Source organism: Procambarus clarkii, chromosome 89 (genome assembly GCF_040958095.1).
Source record: "Procambarus clarkii isolate CNS0578487 chromosome 89, FALCON_Pclarkii_2.0, whole genome shotgun sequence".
Taxonomy (NCBI): domain Eukaryota; kingdom Metazoa; phylum Arthropoda; class Malacostraca; order Decapoda; family Cambaridae; genus Procambarus; species Procambarus clarkii.
The window spans coordinates 7,425,962-7,450,679 of NC_091238.1; the positions used below are offsets into that span (position 1 = coordinate 7,425,962).

At 39.0% G+C, this 24,718-nt stretch overlaps 1 protein-coding gene across 1 annotated transcript in view; it reads right to left on the reverse strand.

The window, feature by feature from the left end:
* Positions 1-22,710, reverse strand: part of LOC123773459 (exportin-4) — a 56,850-nt gene extending 34,140 nt beyond the window's left edge. The window contains exons 1-12 of the mRNA XM_045767254.2: positions 22,539-22,710; positions 18,203-18,308; positions 17,714-17,889; positions 17,481-17,588; positions 16,493-16,609; positions 11,012-11,168; positions 9,262-9,374; positions 8,204-8,361; positions 7,390-7,564; positions 3,807-3,983; positions 2,215-2,304; positions 864-1,026 (exon numbers count right to left, since the gene is read on the reverse strand). Coding sequence (XP_045623210.2) covers positions 864-1,026; positions 2,215-2,304; positions 3,807-3,983; positions 7,390-7,564; positions 8,204-8,361; positions 9,262-9,374; positions 11,012-11,168; positions 16,493-16,609; positions 17,481-17,588; positions 17,714-17,889; positions 18,203-18,308; positions 22,539-22,700 — 1,702 coding nt within the window. The 5' untranslated portion in view covers positions 22,701-22,710. The remainder of the gene's footprint in view (positions 1-863; positions 1,027-2,214; positions 2,305-3,806; positions 3,984-7,389; positions 7,565-8,203; positions 8,362-9,261; positions 9,375-11,011; positions 11,169-16,492; positions 16,610-17,480; positions 17,589-17,713; positions 17,890-18,202; positions 18,309-22,538) is intronic.
* Between the last annotated feature and the right edge of the window lie 2,008 nt (positions 22,711-24,718).

Consider the following 24,718-nt stretch of genomic DNA (forward strand, 5'->3'; position numbering starts at 1 on the left):
GAAATGCAGTGAATGTACATACCACTGTGCATAGTTTTGTAGTAAACACAAAGAGAAACCAGATACAAATCTGTGAACATGAACATCAGGAAAAGGACGGTGGGCCTTAGATTCCCATTCAACTTTGAAATTGATAGAAGGGGCCAGATTGTTAAGAGAGGAAAGGTAAGGCTGGAAAAAGACTAGTCATGAGGCCATACAGCAAAAAATCATCAATATAGCAAAGCCAGAGAGAGGGACAAGTGTCAATAGTGAGGAGAACAGTTTCAAAGTACTCCAAATAGAGATTGGCAAGAACAGGGGAGAGAATGGAACTCATTGACACCAAAAGCTTGAGAGAATTATTTTCCATTGAAAGAGAAGGGTCAGCACAGAGTCTGATGAGTTCGAGGAAACTGTCAGTATGAAGCAGGAGATGAAGAAGGCCCTCAGTCACCTTCTGACGAAGGAAAGAGAGATCATCATCAAGGGGAACATTACTAAAAAGAGAATCAACATCAAGACTCAGCATCTTACAGAAGAACTGCATGCACTATCTTTTAATGAAGTCCTGAGAGCGACAAAGGCGGGCAGGAAAACGTACCAAGATAAGGAGTGAGAGTTTTGGCAAACCAGGGCACAAGAACCTCTTGAAGAAATAATAGGACAAAGAAAAACATCAGGTTTGCGGTTTTAGGTAGACCATAGAAATACCGCTTATCATTTGTCAATAATTTAACAATATTTAATTAATATAATCTTACTGCATATACACAATAGCTAAATGATAAGCAGAAAAGCATATATATCCCTTGCAAATCAGCATATACAGTATTTGGTTTAATTCAACAAAACCTGAATAATTACAATTATAAACCTCTAACCTGATATGAGAAGAAGCCAGTGGATGTCTTCATAAAGTTGATCCAACTGAGAATTTTCAGCAATGGTGAGGTTGTTGCTAAGAATGTGAGTGAGTTGCGTTCTCATCCGACTAATGCGATCTTCCATGAGTTGTGTCAACAAAGGTACACTATGTTCTGGTGCCTGTGCAAAAAAAAAAAAAAACACCTCTCATGATTTTGCTATCAACACGAGCTCAAGGTGACAGTAGCAATGGACACATTGCATAAGAACTTTTCACTGAGCTGACACACACTACAGTATTTGCAAAGCTAATTTTGTATTGGCCTGGATCTGTCTTCTTTCTCATTTCTTAACATGATACTGTAAAACATTTTATTACATCCTCTCTTTCCATGCTCCATTAGAACCTGCTTGGTCTCTTGATATGGTTATTTATTGAGTTTTGTGTTCTCTGTTTTGACTGTCACTGTTGAGTGAGGACTATGCACTTCAACCTTTATTCTTGCTAGCTTTGGCTATGGAAACTGTATGCTCTCCTTCACCATTCTAGGTACTGTACATCTAATTTGGTCAAGGGGGATACTTTCTTTTATGCATCTCTGCCTAAATTCCACATTCTTCGACAAGAATTAAATGTATTTTCGTATGGGGTCCTATCTTAATCCAAGCCTGGTTCATTATGTTATTTGTCTATAATCTTCTGTATCTTATTCCAACCTTTTACGGTTATTTTCCCCAAGTGGGAAAATTTAAGTCATCCTCGGGGCCATCACCTGCAGAAGGAACTGTGCTGATATTTGCGTCCAGCTGCAAGTCAAATTTCTTGCCTATATCACTAAACCCACAATGCCTCATGTATTTAACATATCTACTGGACTACTAAAATTAATTTGTATATACCTTTTTTAAATTTGCAGTCATTTGGGTGCTTGAACTGTTAAGGTTTATTAGCACCATAATTAAAGTTCTCTATTTACCTTGGCTTTTCATTCAAAACAGTTGGCTTTTGTAAAGCTTAAAGTCTTAACTGCGATAATTTGATAATTTGAAATGAAGCTCAAGTGCTTAATAATTTCACAAGCTATGTAACCAGTTCAAAGGCAAAGGCATCCAAACGTACCATGTAGCCAGACACTATACAGTACATTCAAACAACTCTTTCATTTGCTTGTATAGACTTAAAATGCTATAATAATTCATAGATTGTACAAGATACTGTATATATACAGTACTGTATATGGAAAACATGAAATACTCTGGATTAATTTCTTGCTATAAATTAATATTTGATATGATCAATGTCATAAATCAAGCAAATTATTAAAGAATATCACAATACCATACTGTACTAATCTATTAACACAATACCTGTCTCCCACAAAGGCCAATTAACACCAATTGTTCCTTGAAGGCTATTCTATCAGCCTGAACTGTCTCCGAGATCTCATCTGCGTCAATCTGAAATAGAACAGAGTAAAATGTATTAATTAACTTGTATCATCAGAGATTCAAACTTGAGTCTCAAAAATACGAGACTGTTGTCCTACCAGGCAGGCTGTGATGTTCACTACAAGGAAGGATCTCAGACATACCTAACTGACAACCAACTGCAACTTTAAACTTTCCCTGGAGAACCATTAAGGTATCTAGAGAGAATCCACTCATTTACCCATGTCCTGTAATATGTAATCCACATTAGTGTGGGTAATAACCTACACTATTGCTGACTGCATCTAAAGAGCAAAATTCTTCATATCGAGATATTGTAATGTTGTCTAGTGCTGAGAAAAGCATCGGTCAATCCTTTTACACAACTTGTGTTAACTTCACATTACCTTCTGACAAGCAATACCATTCATCAATATTTTTCTTTTATGTATATTTATTCAGAAAACTGTCACTATATTGAACAAATCCCTCACATCAGAATGAATGCACTCCATATTTTATTTCCTATCAACAAGAAAATTTGTTGTAACAAGAAGTCAATGGTATCACCATTGTGGCAGCATCACTGCTGGTAATTACACCTCAAGGAATGGGAGCTAGATACATTATATTAAAGCACTAACTCTTCCCACCTTCCCTATGTGATAACTAAACACTTAACTGTTCCCCCCCCTTGTGTGACAACCAAACACTAACTGTCCCCCCTTGTGTGACAACCAAACACTAACTGTCCCCCCCTTGTGTGACAACCAAACACTAACTGTTCCCCCCCCCTTGTGTGACAACCAAACACTAACTGATCCCCCCCCCCCCCCTTGTGTGACAACCAAACACTAACTGTCCCCCCTTGTGTGACAACCAAACACTAACTGTTCCCCCCCTTGTGTGACAACCAAACACTAACTGTCCCCCCTTGTGTGACAACCAAACACTAACTGATCCCCTTCCCTGTATGACACTTTTCAGCAAAATTTTGCAATTCTTCCCATGCTGCACACATTTTCTTAATGAATGAGGAAGGGCCATCCTCTACTCTACATCAACAACCCTCATACCATTTTCATGTTTACAAATGATCTCTTGTTTTTCCTCTATGGTTATTCTCACATGTGTTTTCTTAGCTTGAACCTTACCACTGGCTTTCTTGGGACCCATGGCGAGATATATAATTACTTTTATGTTCAAATACCAAAAAATCCAGAAAAAACTAATTCCTTACAAAGAATTCAGGCGCGATTGTCATTAGGTGGGAGGCACTGGTAAAACTGGGGCACGGTCGCCGTGCCACCATGTGCTAGGTCGGCCATATGCTTATCAACAAACTTCATTTCCTCGAGGCAAAGCTCGTAACCCGATTCGGATTTTATGAAGAAATTAGGCTCGTAACCCGAAATTCATCTGCTGTCAGAAGTTGAAACTCATTAAATAGTATTAAACCTTATTTATAAATATTGAGCTATATTACACATACCTTAGTAGTGATTTTGATTTTTATACCATCATTTACTTACTGGTACTCGTGAGCCTTCGGGAGGTGCTAGATGACACTTGAGGTACGTATCAAAGATGAGAGTGGCACTCTGTTTGACCTGAGAACTGTTGCAACTGCTACCTTCTTGCAAGATACAAGCCCAAGACTGAAGCATTTGTTCAAAGGCTTCCATGTAGAGTTGGTCTTCATGATCCACCTTGAGAAAAGAATGAATCGATCATCTTCAATACATAAATTTCAGATCATTCATGACTTTTATGAACTTGGTTAATGCTTACAGCAAAGTTAATAGATAAGGAGTTTTTAAAGGTATGCAGCTTACAGTGTGCTGTTAAATGATGTGAGATGTACTATGTAGATAACAATACAAAGGTACAGTTAAAGATGTTATGACTCACTGAATTGATAGTAGCTGTAATGTTGGTGTATGTCAGTGTTATGTTAACTTGCTGCTTCAATACATATACATGGATGGGGTCATGAAGGAAGTCAAGGTAAGAATGTAAGAGAGGTGCAATCCTAGTGTAAAGGAATAATATGAGTAATTAGAATAATGAATATTAATAAATTTAATGTGTGCAGATGACACAGTTACGTAGAAAAGTTATTTTTTTTTTAGGCATGAAAAAAAAGTTGTGAATAGATAATGTAGACAAAAACAAAGTTACAGTGGTGAATGGAAATAGAAATTCTGTGTGTGCTAAATATGTTTGGTGAAGATGATGAGTCACAATAAGGTGGCTGAAGATATGATGACCAAAACACACACCAGAAGATGAAGAGACGACGACGTTTCGGTCCATCCTGGACCATTATAGTGTCATGTCGTGATAATGACTTGATAATGGTCCAAGATGGAGAGAAACGTCGTCGTGTCTTCATCTTTTGATGAGCGGTTCAGTCATTTTGATTGGTGAAGTTCAAGAAGTGGCTGATCCCTTTCAATATCAAGGATGTAAAATCTTACAAGAGGAACTATTGTAAATGAAGTTGAGATAAAGGCCAGTCAGCAAGAAAGGCCAGAAAGTAGCTAGAGCAATGAAAGCCCTGATTAGGAATAACAAAGTTGAAATATTTGCTGCTACGGGTCTGCATGAAACAGTGACAACTTATGTATGACTGGGGAAGGGCAGCCAGATGTGCCCAGGTCGCTCTCTTCCACTCCATCTCCACTCTCCCCTCATCTCCACTCTTCTCTCTCTCTCAATCTCCCTCCCATCTCTCATCTATTCTTCTCCTAATTCCCCTCTCCACACTTCTCCCCCTTTCCCTCTCTTGAAACATTCCCCATCTGCCCTTTCTTCCTTCTCTTCCCTCTAATTTACTCACTCTGTCTCAGGAAATGTAATACTGAATTCAGATTCATCATTTCTAGTGAATAAATCTAGTGACTCGGCCAGCCACCCTTCACCAATTATGAAAGGTGGCTGGCCAAAAGATCATAAGAAAAATACTACAAATGCTCCAGACCAATCTGCTTGAAACATGCTACACAGACTTGTATCAATAAGCTGCTAATATAGAGGAGATGAGAATATGAAGTCACACAGAAAATCACACCAACATGATATATATCAATGAGAAAAGCCACCGGGGCTCTGAGGTGATGGAAACCCGTGATCATGGCACTGCCAGCCGCATACTCTACCACTGTACCACCACTGACTTGGGAAGTCATCAAAAGTCACAACTGGATTTCAGTAGAAATCTGGTTGTATGCCTTCTGCAAGTCAGTAGTGGTACAGTGGTAGAGTATGTGACTGGCAATGTCTTGGTAGCGGGTTTGCATCACCTCAGAGCCCAATGGACGCCAGGTCAGGTCAGGCCAGGTCAAACCTGGCTTTGGGCCGGGCTTGGGGAGTAGAAGAGCTTCCAGTACCCCATCAACCAGGTAATCAACCAGGTAACCAGGTAAGTGGATTTTCTCTATATAAAGTGTAGTGTACTCGAATGTGTAGTACTATATATCCAAAAATACATCAATTGTATTTTTATAACTATTCTTATAAATTAAATTTTATATCAATTACTCAGTTCTATTTGCTAAACATTATTTCATGTTAAATGCATTAAAACGTGTTTATTTGCAAGACAAAGTCAAAATTATACATGTACTAATAAACAAGGAAAATTAAAAGAGCTGAACACCATGTCAGATTTGTCATATCCTGAAGCATGAACTATACCTTAACCCCTCACACTGTTCCGATCATTATCTGCATCTTCCTCTTGTGCTCAAATTGCTATTTACTATTTTTTCCCCATTTGATTCGTTAAGTATTTTTAGTAAGGCACACAGTAAGGCACACCATGACATAGTTGCACAATTTTAAATAGCTGCCCAGTTCCATTTTTAAGAAAGCTAAAGCTTAACACCCAAGAAGAAAGAGCAGAGAAAGATCAAAATATACAAAATACTGAAGGCACAAGACAGGAACAGTTCTTTCCAAGTGAGGGTAAATTAGACAAGACACAGAGAAAGTAGAAACACAACGAATTAGTGTTTTGAGAAGATACTTGTGTTTAATTGGGCATGTGAAATACACTGAGAAGTAATTGTGCTTCCCTCCTCCATTTTTCCATCATTCGCAAACATATTCATGGAATTACTCACATCTTCTGGAAAATCACTTATATACATCAAGAAACATAATTAGGGCTAGTACTGATCATTGTGGGTACTAATTAGTCATTTTCTCTCTCATGCTCACAGCTACTTTTCTATTACCGTTCTTAATATGCTTTCTGATAAAATATACATAAACCAGTTCAGTAGTATGCTTTTTATGTCTTATATTTTCAAATTACAAAATTATCCTTTAATTAGGAATTCTGTCACAAACTTTTAAAGTTAAAAACTGTACAGTAAATGTAATCCTTCCTAATGTTTCTTGTGTGTGTAATCACAGTAAGAAGAAATCAATTAGAATGAAATTTGGGTTAATGTAAAGGTTCTCCACATCATTCTTACAACAAAAATACAAACAGATACTTCACTACATTTACCTGGTATTCTCTACTGATGAGAAAAGTGGAAAACTTTGTACCAGATATAAATTCTCATCCCTGATAACGAATTTATAGATAATGATAGGGTACTAAGGAATGTGAATATTGTACTGAATTTACAAGTAATTTTAATGCATATAATGGGATAATGGATAGTGTACTTACAGATTGAGATAGTGAAAACAGATGGAAATAAGGTTATATAAAGGAAACATACATACAAATAATTTATGGGAAAAAAAAGAGAGTAAAAGACTGAATCTAGAATCAGGAAGCCTGATCAGAGACCGAGCCGTGGGGGACCTTGACCCCAACACAAGGTACGGTAGATGAAATAACATAAGCAAGACATAAGGCACAGTAGAATCACAGTAGATGTGAAAATAATAGTACAAAAGAAGTCCTACATGGATAATGTGCCAAGTTGCATGTGAGATTAAGAAAACAGAGCTTATTATAGAGGGCTATTTATGTAAAATCATGAGATACAAGTGAGTTTAAAGAGTGCAACTGCTGTCTTTCTTAATGGCCATTTATGGATTTTTAAGTTTATGTTCTTTTTCAGTTAACATGTAACTGCTCTTAAAACTCACCATCTCTTCCTGTGCAGCACCCTGAGCAAACTTGCATGTCAAAGCTGTGAGGTTCTCTACAAGCTGACGAAGCATCTCCTCTGGTAAAGCTACTAAAACCGACGGCGGGAAGAACAGCAATAGTTTTCGGAAGATATTGCTGATCCCTAATGCTTCTAATTCATTAATCTCAGTACTGAAGTGTGAAAAAATAATGCCATTAATACTACATTAACTTAGAATATATGAGCACCGTTTTTATACGGCAAAATTAACACTGCAGATGACTGATGTTAAAGTCAAAGGGCTGTAGCTAGGAACAAGTCTTTATGTTACTCATAACAAATGCAAACAATTAATTAGAAGTGACATCTACTGTATTTATGCATTTTACTTATAAAATGCATTTATCTAAATATATTTTAAAATCTATGTATTTTATGAATCATAAGCTGTCATGATCATGTTATGTCATGATTTTGAACAGGGTGAATTTTATTGCAAAAATGGGGTAAAATGTAAAAAAAAAAAAAAAGGGCAGAGATTAAAATCCTTTGTAGTGTGTTGGAGTGTTGTAGAGAAGCAACCCACCAAGTGGTAAGTATTACCTTAGCCCACAACACTAATTACACCAAATAATGCTCTATTATGCCTAATCATAACACTAATCCAGTCCCTTGATTTGGGAGTCCGTAAAATTATTATCCGACTAACTAAATGAAACAGCTACATATATATCCAGGCTACCACTTAAATAGTTAAACAATTCAGTTTAAATATTATCTAATTACAGCCTGTTTATTTAAATCAAATGAAGGATACCCAGAATAAATACCTTGATAAAAGGGAGAAGAGACATTCTAAATATTGTGTAAGGTACTTGATGCGCACTTGTCTGTTGATAAGCACAGCTCCATTAAGAGAGGCTAATTGTACTAAACAATTAAGTGCATGGTGGCCAAGTTCCCAGTCTCCACGAACACGCCAATATAGCTGAAAAATAATAGAGCTCAACTATGAAAGAAGGCTAGTGTTTAAGAACAGAATATGGTCACAAAGGAATATTTTAAATAATAAAACATTTGACACCAAACAAAATCTCCCAAAAAAATTTGTTCCACCAATATATTATTAGTGGAACTATAGCCACACCAGGCAAGGAAAACAAAAAAAAAGAAAAAGCCTGCAAAAATACAATGCCCCAGAGGAAACAGGAACCAGCCGCCACATAGGTAGGCAGGTTGTACAACACCTTGACGCCCCAACCAGCACGGTACCAATCCCTACCTAAGGCCAAACAGGGGCCACAAAACCCCAGCTGGCCCCAAGGGCGAGGTAAGTGCCGAGCAGCAAAAACCCCAATGGAAAGCTTTCATAAATTAAGTTAAATACATTGGGCACATAGTTAAGTGGGATAAACAAAGTCTCTCCATGTGCTCTTTTTAGTTCTGTGAATGGTTGAACTACAATCTCCTGAGAAGACAAGTCCTTAAGCAATAAGGACACAGGGAGGGAAAATTGGAAGAAATGACTACCGCAGATAAATAAATTGCAAGAAACATTAAAAAATATATAGATCATAATTCATGAAGATATTGTATATACAGTATTTCAAAGAAGAAATGAACGGTCTCAGGTAATCTATATTTAAAATGTTTAAAATGGGTAAAGGGAAAGGGCTATTGAGAAGGTATTACTGGAAATTTAGATTTACAATATCTCTACTAATTTTTTTGTTACAAGAAAATGTATAATAATCAAAACCAAAACAATAGATAAATAAATGCTAAAATACTCACAAGATATAAATGATTTATAAAAAACCAGTACATATAAATTTATATAAATACAATTGTACCATATAAAACAACTACAATCCTCTCATACACTCACCTTGAAAAACAATTGTACAATTGCAGGGTCAAGGAAGGTTTCTCTCCACTGCTGACCTGGTCGGAGGGATGGATTCTGATCCTGTTCAAACACACTCATCAACCTCTTTGGCAGTGCACAATAGTTAAGAAAAATAAACTGACATCAATACCCCATTTCCAATTTTAATGGGGATGGAGAGGCATCAAAACAAGAGGAAAATGGGAGAGTATTGTAGAGAAAGTATTTATAACAGAACAACTGTCATAATATCAAACATTATGTAAACATCCGAACAATTTGATACAAAAATGAACTAGGTAGCACGAAGATTGAGGTCAGAAAACTGGAAAGAGTATAAACACTTGTGTGGTGGTGAGCGTCCAAAATTAAAATATTTGTTAAAATTCCATTTATTGTTCAATTATTATTGGACTAGTTCTAAAGTGTGCATAACTGAGTTGACAAAACTGGCAAAAGTATAAATATTTGAGTGCAGGTGGTGGGTGTGTGCTCACCGGTAAAACTCGGCCTAACTTGAGGTGTAATGTGGGTAGCACACTGGGCCATTTGACCTTGTATGAATATACAGGTATCCCTTTAGAGCATTCTATTGCAAACAATTTGATACCAAAATGAACGACGTAGCCCAAAAATTGAATTGAGAAAACTGAAAAGAGCACACATTTTAGTGCGGGTGTGCGCTCACGGGACACACCCGGTCGACCTTCGGATGTGCTAGGGGGGTCGTGCACTGAGCTGGGCAAAGTGTTATCATCAGCAGCACACCTGGTCGTATGATGCAGACTGCTGTTGTGGATGACTGCTGGAGTGTAGTGGTGCACATGGAGCACTGTACACCTGGTCTGATGAAGTGGTGTTGCTCCTATGGATGACTGCTCAAGTGTTAGTGATTTGTTGATCCATGAATGATGTATTGAATGGATGAGTAATATTTTATTTATATACCTCCTTTTGCAACACAATGTTTTTATCTTGATGGACTGATGGTTACCCCCCCCCCTCCCCACCATGAAAACAAGTTTGGATAATAATAATGTACACCTAGCATGTATGTATACAAACAAAAGAACAACTGTACATTAACAAATGAAAATACCTGTACAGTACAATATTGCACCTACAAGAGCAAGCATTTACTGTGATACAGCAAATAGCAAGCCTTTTAATTTTGTTACCTACTTTATCCTTTTATAGCAAAACCTTGAAGCTCAAATAGAACCTTGTCCACAGACCCTCACTATCACACAATAGTCTTTTACATTGGATTATCTTTAGTATGTTCTCAGCTATACACAACATGTTCAACATGTCCTAATATTAATGCATAACAACTTGATAGAAACACAGACAATTGCCCATACTACAGTATTAAGAATTTACCCAGTTCATTAATAACGTGTTAAGTATGCAGTTAGCCCTAATTGGTCACAGTTAGAATTTGCATGGAAGATTAGGTAAGTTAAGCAAGATGCACTTTACATTATATGGCAATATTAGACATTAATGTGCACAAGATAGTACTGTATGCCTGCAGGAAGATGAAACAGCTAACATTCAAGTTCAGAACTACCATGTCTACTTGTCAGCATTCCTAAATGCAGAGTGCATCAAGTGTGATGTGTATTCTCCCATGGTAGTTTGTACTAAAATGACATCAGGTCCTATATTAAATATTTCTGACTAACAAAATAAATTTCAATTAGACAAAAAAAATCTCCTCCACTGAGGAAACAGCATAAAAGGATATAGTGTAGAGATATGAATGACCATGTGAGTGTCGTCTCAGCTATGCCTAATAGTTTCAGGAGGAGAGAAGACAATTCTTCATTCATCTTGCCTTCAACTTTCACAACCTCACCGAGGAGATTTACAATAAAGTGGAATATACGCCGCAAGTCTGTGCCCTGAAAAGATAAAATAATACAGTATTGTTTATTATTAAGCAATGACATTCCTTAAATTCTTTTGTAAATTTAATAATAAATCACCACTGAAATTAAGGTAAGGTAATTACTAGGAGAAAATGCTATGACATTATGACTATATAGTAGCATTGAATATAATGAAACATTTTTTTCTTGAGGGGAAAGGAGGCTCAGGTAACCCCCCTTCCCTATTGCTAGCTGCACTGATATAGCTCCACATAAGTTCAATCACCCCTTGTGAATTCTTAAATAGCCTACCGGAGATCAAAGGCAAAATCCTCACCCCCCCCCCCCATAGAGATGCAGGAAGCAAAGGATTCATGATCACCCTCACCAAAGAAACAAACCCCCAGAAAGGGGCACTGCAGACAGACAAATACTGCCTATGCTCACTAATACTGATCATATGGACCTCACCCCTTTGAGTTAGCTGGACATCCAGATAGGGAGGAATTTTTAAACAGGGAGGCCCAAAAATTAACATACAGTATTCAAATTTGTTTGTACCTCAACCAACAAAATTCACATTTTTACACACAAACATGAATTACAAGGTTAGGGTGCCAAAGAACGATTCCATGATGCCAAATAGATGAAGCAAAAACTGGAGAAGGTCCTGCAGCCTGAAAATCTGTCTCCAACAGAAGCCACCTCAGAGCAGCAGGGAATACCCCTCTGCAAAGGAACCCAACTGAGCGGTTAGAAAGAAGCAGATGAAAGCGCCAAAGAGATAGCCACCTCAGGAAAAAATGAGATATGAAAAGTGGGAAGCAAACATAAGGAAAAGGGACCAAGCTGAATCTAAAGCCTGGGCAAGCACAGTGCCGACTCGTGTGATGAGCCAGAAAGAAGGAGAAAGTAACTTGGGCAGTCTCTAAAGCCGGACTGCAGGTAACAAAGTTGCAACACTTGACACGGAAGACAAAACACCCAGGCCACCCCAGAGAACAGCTCAACCACATTACAGATGCACAAAATGGACACCAAATGAACACAGGAGCCCTTGTCAACCTCCACAGCCTGGACTCCAGATGAGAAAAGCTATGCATGGAGATACATGTTCATATCTTGGGGTAAGACTAGAGCAAACAGGCACAACTCTAGTGACACAACAGAGGCACTGCCCAACACCTGAAAAATGGAGCCTACTTCTCGCCACTCAAGCATTTGGGTACAAGCAAAAGCTGTACCAAGCCCCACAAGGAAAACAAAACATTATCGTCAAGCTAGGAAGAATTGGGAACTTCGTAATGCAACCAAAAGGCTTAATACCTGCTTGATGCTTGATGCCAGCTGAAGCTGGCCTGAGATCAAAAGAGGCCATGCCAATCAAGAAAGTGAGGTCTTGATCTCACAGACAACCCAAATTAAGTTTGACTGAGCCAAATGAGGTGGAAGGTGAGAGAACAGAAACCTCCAGAAATAAGATGCATCCGAGGACTCTAGAGGGACTCACAAGTCAGGGAGGAGCATCCGAGAAATCAAGCTCAAACATCAATGCACAAAAGATGAGGTCCTCTACCCAGAGCAAACATTTTCCCATAGAATGAACTACAGACCAGGAAAGGTTGAAGAAGGGCACTCAGGGGACCCTCCTAAGGCTCCCATCACTGCACCCCCCCCCCAAACTCCAGAAGTCATAAATGAAGACTCCTGGGCAGAGCCGTGTTCCTCACCTGATGGCTGATCAGACAGGAAGGAACTATCTCAAATTAAAGGATTGGAGCCAAATACACTACCTGAAAAAATTGGGTAGCAAAGGGTGGATACAAAAAGCCTGGTAAATCATGCCAGAAAGACCCAAGGGGGAGGATGGACAAACATAAGAACGGTGGAATTCACCAACTGCTCCAACTTCGAGGCATCATCCATGTGAGTACCGAGCCGCAACAAACAGACACAGGAAAAACAAACCTGTAAGGCAGCAGCTGCCTGATAAGATTCTAACATGAGCCTCCCTAAAAGGAGGCTCTGCTAGAATAGAGACCCAGTAAACAAATCTTTCACAGGTCTTGGGGCAGAAGGTATCTCCACCCAACAGACAGCAAGGCAGAAACAGAATGAATATATGAATATCTATTAGCATGTAGCAAAGTTGGATATCCCTCAAACTAGCAAGAACAAGTGTGGGCTCAGTGGGCTGTTCCATACAAACCATACCAAAGACGTACAAGATTTGCAAGGACCAAGCAGGACACCTAGGCACTAGAGATGCTCACTGGAAGAACTATCATAATATGCAGCACAAAGGAAAATGCAAATGCGAAGGGCATCAGCAGCATACCTTATGTACAAGCATGTCAACCCCTAAAGCATTCCTTCAACAATAACTCCAGAATGCCCTGCACCCTCAGAGCCTCACAGTGGCATCAAAGACCCTTGCACTTCTCTGGATGAGGCACCCTAAACAAAAGGCTGGCCTCTATGGAACAAACACCCGAACCCAACTAGGAGGCAACCCTGTCAGGGCAGGTGCAACATCAACGAGCAATTTGTGAAAGGCAGCACTAACCACATGAAGCTAGAGATAAACAGTTTCTAAGTCCCACAAGTGAGGCAAGTAGACATATGCACGTGAAGCAAACACTGAAGATTGAAACGATACACAGGCAAATGGGCTACCACAGGACTGGGTCCAAAGAATGGCTAATACTTATTAAGAAATATCTGGGACCCAAAGAGCTCCTCGGATCCTCCCCTCTCTACGAGGTGCATCAATTGGTTTTCTCAGACTGTTGTCATGAGGAGCAGGAAGTCCCTATAGTGTTGCTACTAGTAATACTGAGAGTTGTTAGCTGTAACTGGGTGGATCATTTGTCACGTTGTTTGTTGCATTGTTTGTTTACTTTCTGTGAACTTGCATTTCTCAGTCTTGCTTCACTCTTTCTGGTGCTGTGTTTCTTCATTGAGGATATGTATGCAAGGATTACTAGAGAAGTATAGATCAATCTAAAAAGACTGGACTAATTCCTTTTAGATATGAAGTGGACTAGAGAGGAATCCAGATTTTGACTTTATTTATCATGGAACATTGCCTAATGCAATGTCTGCCACATTAAGACTAATGGCATGAGGCATGTGGGGAACTACTGAGAGCACCTTGCTCAGGAAAGTAATATTATGCTAGTCATCCTAGCAAGTTAGAATTATTAAGCAAGTGGATATTGGGAAATAATAATTACCAACAACATGATGTAAAATGCTTAAATATGGGGTGCAAGTCTGAGGAGCAAGTTATACACAGGTTTACAACAAACATCTTGAGATAATCTGGATGTCTGATTGGGTGGAAAGAGATGAAGTAAAAGCAATGTCAATTTAGGTGATGAGAGGAAAGTGAAGACTTGGTAGCATTGTATTTGGATATGACAGCTTTAAGGCTTTTTCTGTTCCAGCCACATAATGAATGGGATTGCATACAATACCAAAATATCAGATCATAAAAGACAATACTGAGGGCCAATCTTTTGCTACAGTGCAAGAACAAATAGGCATGATACATGAACAATAAAAACACACTGAAGGTATTATGTTCTCGAGTAATTCCGAATATTAATTTTAATTCACCATCCAACGTTCATGATATAAATTGTCCTACTAAATTTTTAAATGAAGTTAATTTATTAGTTTGTATTAAGAACATAAGGGTCATAATATTGGTGAAGCTAGGCACAATAAGGACCTAACACAATGGTCAGATGCAAATTATACAGCATTGATGAGGACGATATAGCGAGCATATCCAGTTGTAGCTTTGAGCGCCACTCTTGCCCACCCATGTCATCTCCAATTTTTATAGATGATACATAGATGAATCATTTTCTGCATTCAGTGATGATGCATCTGATAGAAGTAGCATAGATGAACAGTGTTAGTGACTTCCATGGTGGTGTTTTCCATAGATATTTTCAAGAAAAGCTGAATCTCTTCCAGACTGATAGACACTCTTTGAAGCTAGCTGAATCTCTTCCTGACTGACGGACACTCTTTGATGCTAATTGAATCTCTTCCTGTGTGGGACCTTACAAAGCGATCTTTTCAAAACTACCTTACAAATTGATCTTTTCATATAATCTTTTCAATACTACCTTATGCTTTACAAGCTTGGCTACATACATCCGACAAGTACTAAAGCAAAGAGTGTACGTGAGTGCGTTATTTGCAAGCACACAGAACGAAGAAACAGGAAGCGAAAATCTATCTGTACCTGGTGCACTGAGAGCGAAGTCGCACTGTGCACCATGGACTACTTCGTTGATTATTACTCACTTCTGAAGTACTGAGTGTGTAATACAGTGTGTTACTGTGTAAATAGTGTATGAAACTGTACATATTGTAATTTTAGTGAATTTTTAACAGTAATATTGCAACACTAAACATTTATTGTGGACACATTACTGACAAATGTATCACAGTACCATGAAACATTATGAACGTTCTACTGTATACATATTGTAAAGGACACAAATATGCATCATATATGATAAAAAAAAACAAATAAAACCGCATTGGAAATACATAGAACAAATAATTGAAAATATATTTGTGGTAACACCCGGTGCTTGAATGGCCCACGCGACCATGTCTGGGCGTGTCACGCACGGGCGACCAGCCCCTGATGACATCACAACGCACCTTGTCCCCACAGCCAAAGTAAGAGGAATTTGGTATTTATTTTTACATAAACATTCAGGGAAAGGAATTTATCATTTTACGAAGAAAAGATAATTTTTTTGGAACATTTTATTTCATGCGAACAGGTGGAATTTCACAATAAACTCGGAGCAGCATGGTGGTTAAATCAAATCAAATGTAAGAATACTGAAATATTAAAAACTTTATTATTATAATCCTTATTATTATTCCCTAGCACTAAAGCTATGGATTATTTAATGCTGGTGCAATTTTATTCTCCATAACATAGGTCTACATTATGTAGAAAATGTCAGATAAACAATAATCCTACCCATCACTTGTACCAGGCACTTTCCTTCCAAAACATCCTGAACTCTTTGGTTTGTTGCACAAAATCTTTATACCAGTAACTTTCCTCAGGTATTTAAACTGATCAACAGAGTCCAGAACTGCTTATAACCCTGATTTCTGATTTAGACTATCCCTCTTATACCACTTATAACCTTCTAAACATGTCAAAACTATTTCCTGTCCTGGAATCTAGAAATTTATTAGGAATAAAGTAATATAAAAAAAACTCTTTAATGGAATAAAAGTATATATATTCATTGTGAAATATTATTTTAAACTAAACATGAAATAAATATACACAACAAACTACAGCATACCTCAAATTGTTTTTTGGCCTTGAAGTGCGTCTCCCAGGTAAGTCCTACATCAGTAGACTTGACAGTTACAGCATACTCCTGCATTAAAGCACTGATAATGCTACACCCTATCATGCGCTGAAAAATATAAATATTCATCAAATACATACAAATTTTGGCTAGTATTCAAAATTCAAGAGAATTTTGAACAAAAATGTGACCTGTATATTTCTGTAATGTAGCAGATCAAGGGAAGTAACCATGGTCAGGAATCTCTCTCAATACAAACAACATTATGAATACTGGATGCTTAACCCTTAAGCCAAGACTGCAACTCGCCTCCAATTACCTAAACAACAAATTTGGAAAAAACCCAGGGTTGAATGTAATGAAACACCATTTTCTAGGTGTTTTTCTAGATCTCAATTTATCACAGAAATGTTCCAGCAAAATAAGAAAAATAATGTAAATAATGCAGACTGTAGAGAACACTTTATTTGTAAGTTACTCTTTGGTATGAAAGAAATATATTTGATAAAACCCTTACAAACAAAAATGCTATCTTCAAAATGTGATTCTTCTTCTCTACATTATTGCCAGCATGTTTATGCTCTTTCAAACAAGACAAAATTAGCATGACAATCATAAGGTATCTCCTTATCTGTTTTTCCTAATTAACAAACAAGACAGAACCATGAAGAACTATACCCATCTATCACACTAGTTCTTAATCTGTGGTGCAAGACATGCCAGATATTTAGTACTGTAGGTACTAAATAATCGAAACCACAAATTAAGAATAGACACAAAAACTTATGTACTTTACTGTAATTTATATCCATGTAAAAATTAATGTTATAAATTTGAGCAGGACTATAACTTTTGAAAATGAAAAGGGGTGCATAAAAATATTTTCAGAACCAAGTGGGTAAGAGCTGCAGTAAGTTTAAGAAACACTGGTTTACTGGGGATAACTAATTCATCAGCCTGGCATAAAGTAATGACCCACCATTGTATTATCACCAGAAGATATAAGTTGCTCCACCTCGGTCAACAGTCTCCCTCGGTCTTCGCCCTGGTCCTCTACACTACCTCGTTTTACCATTATGCCAACAACCTAAAGCATGATTAAACAATTTTTTAGCAGTTTTTGAGCAATATTAAAAAGCACTATAAAACCAGTAATACTGTATATTTGCATGTTCTCAGTGAAAGTAGCACATGTGTAAATACTGTACAAACCTGTACCAGAGTCTCCCTGACATAATGAGGGATAGTACGCCGGCTAACAACATAATGAACAATGTACTGTCGAAGCTGCAAGCTATCTTCCTTACTCAAGTCACGCCATTCTCTGATCACCCCGACCCGCAGGAGAGTTGCTGCCTCAAACAACAGGTAATCAACCTGTGATGTTTCTGTGAATGGCAATGTTAACAAAAATTACAAAAAACAAAGTTTGTAGTAAATAATTTATTATACATAAGGAACAATTACTTCTTACCTAGAATAAAAGGGAAGTTACTTAACCCTTTTCACCATAATATTCAAATGGTGCTAGCAATACAAATATTAATTTTTTCCTATAAGGAAAAAATGGTTAAGGGTTTGCAATCCGGGAGCCCCTTAATATTGTTAGCAATAAGAGTAATATGTAGATATTCATACCTCACCCTTAAAAAATTAAGAGGTATACCAATAAATAAAACTTGAAATTAAAACATAACTAACCTAATAGTTGTCGACAAAGATTAAAAGGATTTTTTGTGTTGCGTAACTGAAGAAAAACTTGCTCTGCTTCATGTCGTTGCTCTGCATTCACCAACTCTGGTGGTGCCTGTAAAATTCATATAATACTTTACTTGGGAACAATGTACAAGTTAATATCCATGTATACAAAAATATATCAAGCATTTAATATACCAGTAGCTAACCCAAATATAGAGTTTACACAAGGGTTGACTAAGACAGCTTGTCTTGTTATTCAAGGCGGACTCTCCCATCTGGTGTGGTTCAGAAAGCCATTAGCTAGGTGCCTGTAGCCAGCATCCATTGACCTCCAGGCTTCCTCCTAACCTCCTGGCCTCCTGACCTCCTAGCTGCCTCCTGATCTCCTGGCCTTGCTGGGAGGTACTTCTTGGAGGTTTTTCCACAGTTATTGAAGACCCTTGGCTGTCAGTTGACAAATCATGTTTAGTGACCATGTAGCAGCAGGCACCAGGATTTCCCATGGGATTACTTGACCATGTGTCCCAGGCAAGAAATAACGGTAGGTCAACAGATTCCTTGGCCTTGTGATTAGTCCTTTGATGCCTGGAGGCATGGTCATGTTCCAGGGGCAAAGTTTCATAGCAAGTTTTAGTGTAAGAACTTAAGAGAAAATAAGTGTTGGTTGAGGCTCTGAGGAACATACAGTAGTTTGTGTCAACCAGGGAAGGATTTTAGCTGTACTACCTGTCACGTGAATCCCCTGCATAGCAATGGAACTGCCTTTTCCCTTCACCTTCAATACCTCTGCACTGGAAGTATACATCTACACCAGCCCAGATGAGTCATCAGTCCTGCCACGGCCTGGTATGACTCAGAGGCAAGCCGGGCGCCTCTGCTAACCGGTAGTTTGCCCCCCACAAACAAGCAGTTAGCCGCCTTCAACTGGCAGTGGTGCAGCTCAACACAAAGGCACAGCCAGCCACAACGAGCAGTTTGCTAGTTGACCAGATGTCCACCTTGCGTTGACACTGGAGTCATCACCGCCGGACTATATAAAGGGCGCTGCCACCCTGGAGAGTCAGTCTCTCCCTTAGTGCTCTAGGATCACTTACGTGTCTCACCTGTCGTCTGCCTCCAGCCAACGTCGTGTGACTGATGCCATGGTGGTATAGTAGCTGTCTTCAGTATATCTTTATGCTTTAATTCATTGCTTATGGTTTATTTTTGTATTAAAGTCATTAACTTGTTGACTCTTGCATTACATATTAGCCAAGTATTTTCAGGGGCATTTATGTTCATTAATATTTCAGTAAATTGTTTAATTATTTATTTGATGATTTTCATTTGTTTCCACCTGCCACTAACACACTGCAAGGCCAATAGCAGCATTTTGTTTTATTTGTGTGAGGGAGAGCCATACCATCTTGGTTCAGTATAGCTGCGATACCACAACCCATCACATACCAAATAATAGCAGGTTAACCCTTAAGCTGCTAAAAGATCCTGAGGATATTTACACCCCTCTGTGCAAAAAAAAAAATTAAAAAATTTTTTTTTGACTTCTAAAAAAGGTAAATTTGTGTTCACCGAGCACAGAAAAAAAAATCGTGGGAGACATATTTTGGGCGCAATAGTCCGAGGAAGTCTGGCAAAATGTGGGTGTTAACAGAGCGGTCGTCAGAGGTGGTCAACGTCACCCGAGCTGACAGGTGGGAGCTGCCACAAAGCTATTATCACCTAATTATTTCAATGTCTCTGATTGATTTTTTCTTAGTTTTTTGCAGTAATATTATTCAATAGTGTGTAGTGTGATAGATTTATATAATAAAATGTGTGAATCATCGCTATGCTTAAAAGTATGGTGTTCATATTTAGTGATTCAATTATTACATTCATAAAACAATAAACAAATAGTTTTGCAGTTATTACACTATATATGCACACATTATATATAAGTATCTACATGTTTTGTTCACCACAACTGTACAACTAATCTGATATAGTTAGTTCAGTCACTAAGAGACATCGCTACACACACAGTCAGCTGGCGGCTGCCTCCCTCACTGATTCAAGGTCAGGCGCACTAAAATTTCTCCCCCAATAATACTGTTTGGGGTGTTATTACACTATATACACACATTATATATTAGTATCTACATGTTGTATGCCCCGTAACTGTACACCTAAGCTTGTAGAGTTTCCAAAGAGCATAGTTGCCACCCTCTACACAGCTAGACAAGTCATGCAGATGTCACCTCCATCACCCAAATGGCTCCTCCCAACATAATCCTGTTATTACACTAATGCACACATTATATACAAGTATCTACATTTGTGTTCACCATAGAGAACCACTGGATAATAAAATGGTGATGGTGAATGCAGACAAAATAATCCTGTTATTATCACAATCCTAGTAATTTTTATCATAGTCAGGGGTCATCTGTAATACTGTCATCGCTAAATAATAGCAGTTACATATTTATTTTGACATTTTTAGGCGATGTTGTGGTCACAAGCTGAACCAATGCTGTTAGCTCATGCTGCGTGCGCCAACCTGTGGCTCTCACACCAGAGAATATTGCCCACGATTTTTTTTAAAACATGGCATCTGTTTACAAGAGCCCTGAGGAAGCTGATGTGAACCCCGTGTAGCCGCAGGCCATTTGAATCGTGCCTGGCACCCTATGGCGTATATATACGCCATGCGCTCGGTAGGACATGCTACTCATGGCGTGTATATACGCCATGTGCAGTTTAAGGGTTAAGCTAGCTATTTCCCGAGTTTTACTCATTGTATTCCAGCACCATCCTGCCTCGATAGTCATTGCAGAAATTTTCAATGCTTGTTTCCTTGAGAAAAAATGGCTGTTAGGGTCTGATATTACAGCATATCCTCCTGCTTAGATAGTACAGTACTTATATTAATGATGTGGACCATCATACATATATTGACATATTGGACAATTCAAAATTAAAATTGGTAGTATTCAATATGGACAAACCTGAAAAGGTTTCATATTTATGTTGCTAATAAAATCTAATCTAATCTAAAACTATCCTAGGGCCTAATACACACTTTGTGAAGCATAATAAAGCACATATTTGTGCTATACGAGGCCTGGGAATATTTAAGGTTAGTGTTTATCTTCATTTTCCTAAACTATAAATTAAACAGTACCAAATTCTACTGTCCATTATGGCAATATATATACAATAGTCCACACACTTGCAAAAAGTACTATCTAAACAGGTGGATAGGTTGGATAAAGTGTTAATATGCAGGATGGCATGGCATTTTTAGCAGGTTTGCAAAAATTTTAACCGATTTAAGGAAACAGTACTGAGTTTTATTTCTTTTGGAGGCTGAGCAATTACATTGTACTGTAGAGTACATTACCTACCTACATCATTAATTACACACAATGCCCCTTTCTAAATATTTCCCTGCAATATTGTAGTTTTGGAACCTTACAGCTAGAATATAAAAGAAAAACTGTATGTTTGAAGAAACCCTTTATGTTTGATGACCACTTAAATTCTTTATGATTTTTTTAATTACATCTTGGAGAACTGGAAAATTTTTAGGTTTCATATTAGATACTTCGCATGTTTAGATGTTATTAAGTATATTATATTTGAAGAGTTCCTGGTATTTTTATCATTTTGATTTATTAACTGATGCAGGTGCTAGGCTGTTAGGGTCTAGAGTTAGATCTAGACTGTTAAGACACTAGATTTACTCAGATCTAGTATCCAGTTATCAGCAAGTCTGGATATTGTTTCTTGTTGTCTGGAACAAGAGGCCTGTACTTAGGTTGATAAATGTCCTTTCCTATCCTCTACTCACCTTTCTCAGGATGCAACTCACACCAACTGTCTAATTTCTAAGGTATACATATACTGCTAAAAGTAGAGGTATCGGGTGAAAGGAAACATGACCACCCATCTCCATTCTGTCTGGGGATGAAACCTGCTACCGTCAGTTGCAAACCAATGGCAAGTCATAGACCCAGGTGAGGACAGGTCAAGGTGAGGAAGGGTCAGGTGTGGGCAGGCAGCCCCAGGTGTAGGCAGCTCCTTCCTAACTACGGATCGAGGTGTGGGTGGACCAAAGTGTGGGCGGGCCCTGGTGTGGGCGGGCCCAGGTGAGGGCGGGTCCAGGTGGAGCACACAAAGGGGCGCCCTACCCTGTTTGTTTACATCCTGTGCACCACCCCCACCCCGGCCGCTCCCTCTTGCTTCTCTCCTCCTAGCCATCACCACCTCATTTATCCCTCTCCTACTATCCCCCGGGCTTCTACGAGCCCTAGTAAGTCAATTATAGGCAGCTGGGAAGCGACTTGAGCACACTAACCATCAATATCTGCGCCGCCTTCTCCAGTTGCTCCATGTCAGACCGTGTGGGGCGGCGCGCACTGCCATCTGGCGACCGTCGCGGACCTTCACCACTCGCACCAACACACACAGACACACACACACAAACGCACACATACACATACACACACACACCCTCCATGTTTACCTACTCCAGTGGAATCAACAGAAACTGTGGATGGACAGAAAAGAGTCAGCTTCAAGGTGATGTACACATAGATGGGATTACAAGCAAGGTAAGTGAATTTAGGGAAAGAGCAAAAGAAGTAATCCCAGATGTAATTGGAATCACGGAAACAAAACTCTCAGGAATCATAACAAATGCGGTGTTCCCCCAGGATTACACTGTAATAAGGAAAGAGAGGGAGGGTATAGGGGAGGAGGCAGAGTGGCCCTACTCATGACAAAGGGATGGAGTTTCAAGGAGATGGTTATCCCAGGCTGTGAAGGGTTTAGAGACTACATAACAGGCACCATGATGATGGGAGGACCTAGAGTAGTAGTAGTTGCAGTGATATATAACCCTCCACCAAATGACAGAAGACCAAGCAAGAGTATGACAGAAATAACATGACAGTTAATAACATAACTGAGAGGGCAGCCTCTGCTGCCTGCAGAAATTGATCCCATCTGCTCATCATGAGGGACTTCAATCACGGAAGGATAGACTGGGAGAACAAGAAACCGCACAGAGGAGAGGATACATGGAGAGCCAAACTAGTGGAGGTAGCGACAAGAAACTTTCTAAGCCAACATGTCAGGGAACCCACTAGGATGAGGGGAAACTATGAACCAGCGAGACTCGGCCTAGTCTTCACTCTGAATGACTCCAACATAGGGGAAATTGACTTCGAGGCCCCAGTAGGAATGAGCGACCACAGTGTACTGACGTTTGAGTATCTGGTCGAAGAAGGGCTAAAGTACTCGAGAAAGGGAACGGAAAGCAAAAGGCTAGCATTCCGTAAGGGAAATTACGAAGTGATAAGAAAATTCCTAACGGATATAACATGGGAATCAGAGCTAAGGGAAAAGACGGCCGAAGACATGATGGAATACATCACGCAGAAGTGCAAGGAGGCAGCAGAAAAGTTTATCCCGGCCCAAAAGGTAAAAAATTCAATGTAGATGAGAAACCCATGGTTTAATCAGAAATGTAAGCTAGCTAAGCAACAAAGTAAAAGAGCATGAAGAAACTATAGCAATAACAGGACACTTGAGAGCAGAGAAGATTACCAGAGAGCCAGGAATGAATACGTCAGGGTGAGAAGAGAGGCAGAAGGGCAATATGAAATCGACAGTAAGCAAGGCTAAGACCCAACCCAAATTACTGCACAGCCACATCAGGAGAAAGACAACAATGAAGGAACAGGTAATGAAACTGAGGATAGGGGCAGACAGATTCACTACAAACGACAAAGAAGTGCAAGAAACTCAATATGAAATTCCAGGAAGTCTTCACATTAGAGAAAGGAGAAGTTCCAGCGATAAGAAAAGGAATAATTAACCAGGCACCACTAGAGGAATTTGAGATTACCAGTAGAGAGATAAGGAAGCTTTTGCTAGAGTTGGATGTGACAAAGGTTATAGGCTCCGACTGAATATTACCATGGATAGTAAAGGAAGGAGCAGAAGCACTGTGCCTGCCACTCTCCATGGTGTATAACAAATCACTGATAACAGGTGAACCGCCAGAAATTTGGAAGGTGGCAAACGTAGTCCTGATATACAAGAAATGGGATAGACAGGAGGCACTGAACTACAAGCCAGTGTCCCTAACTTGCATACCATGCAAGCTAATGGAGAAAACTGTGCGAAAAAACTAGTCGAACATCTGGAGCGAAGGAACTTTGTGTCACAACACCAACATGGTTTCAGGGATGGCAAGTCATGCCTCACAGGATTAATTGAATTCTACGATCAGGCAACAAGAATCAGACAAGAAAGAGAGGAGTAGGCAGACTGCATATTTTTGGATTGCCAGAAAGCCTTTGACACAGTGCCACACCAGAGACTAGTGCGAAAGAGATGAGTGCTTGCATCTCTGCTGGAGATGCAGGCAGGAGTGAAAGGGAAGGTACTCCATTGGATACGGGAGTACCTAAGTAACAGAAGGCAGCGAGTCACTGTGCGGGGTGAGGTCTCAGATTGGCGAGACGTCAC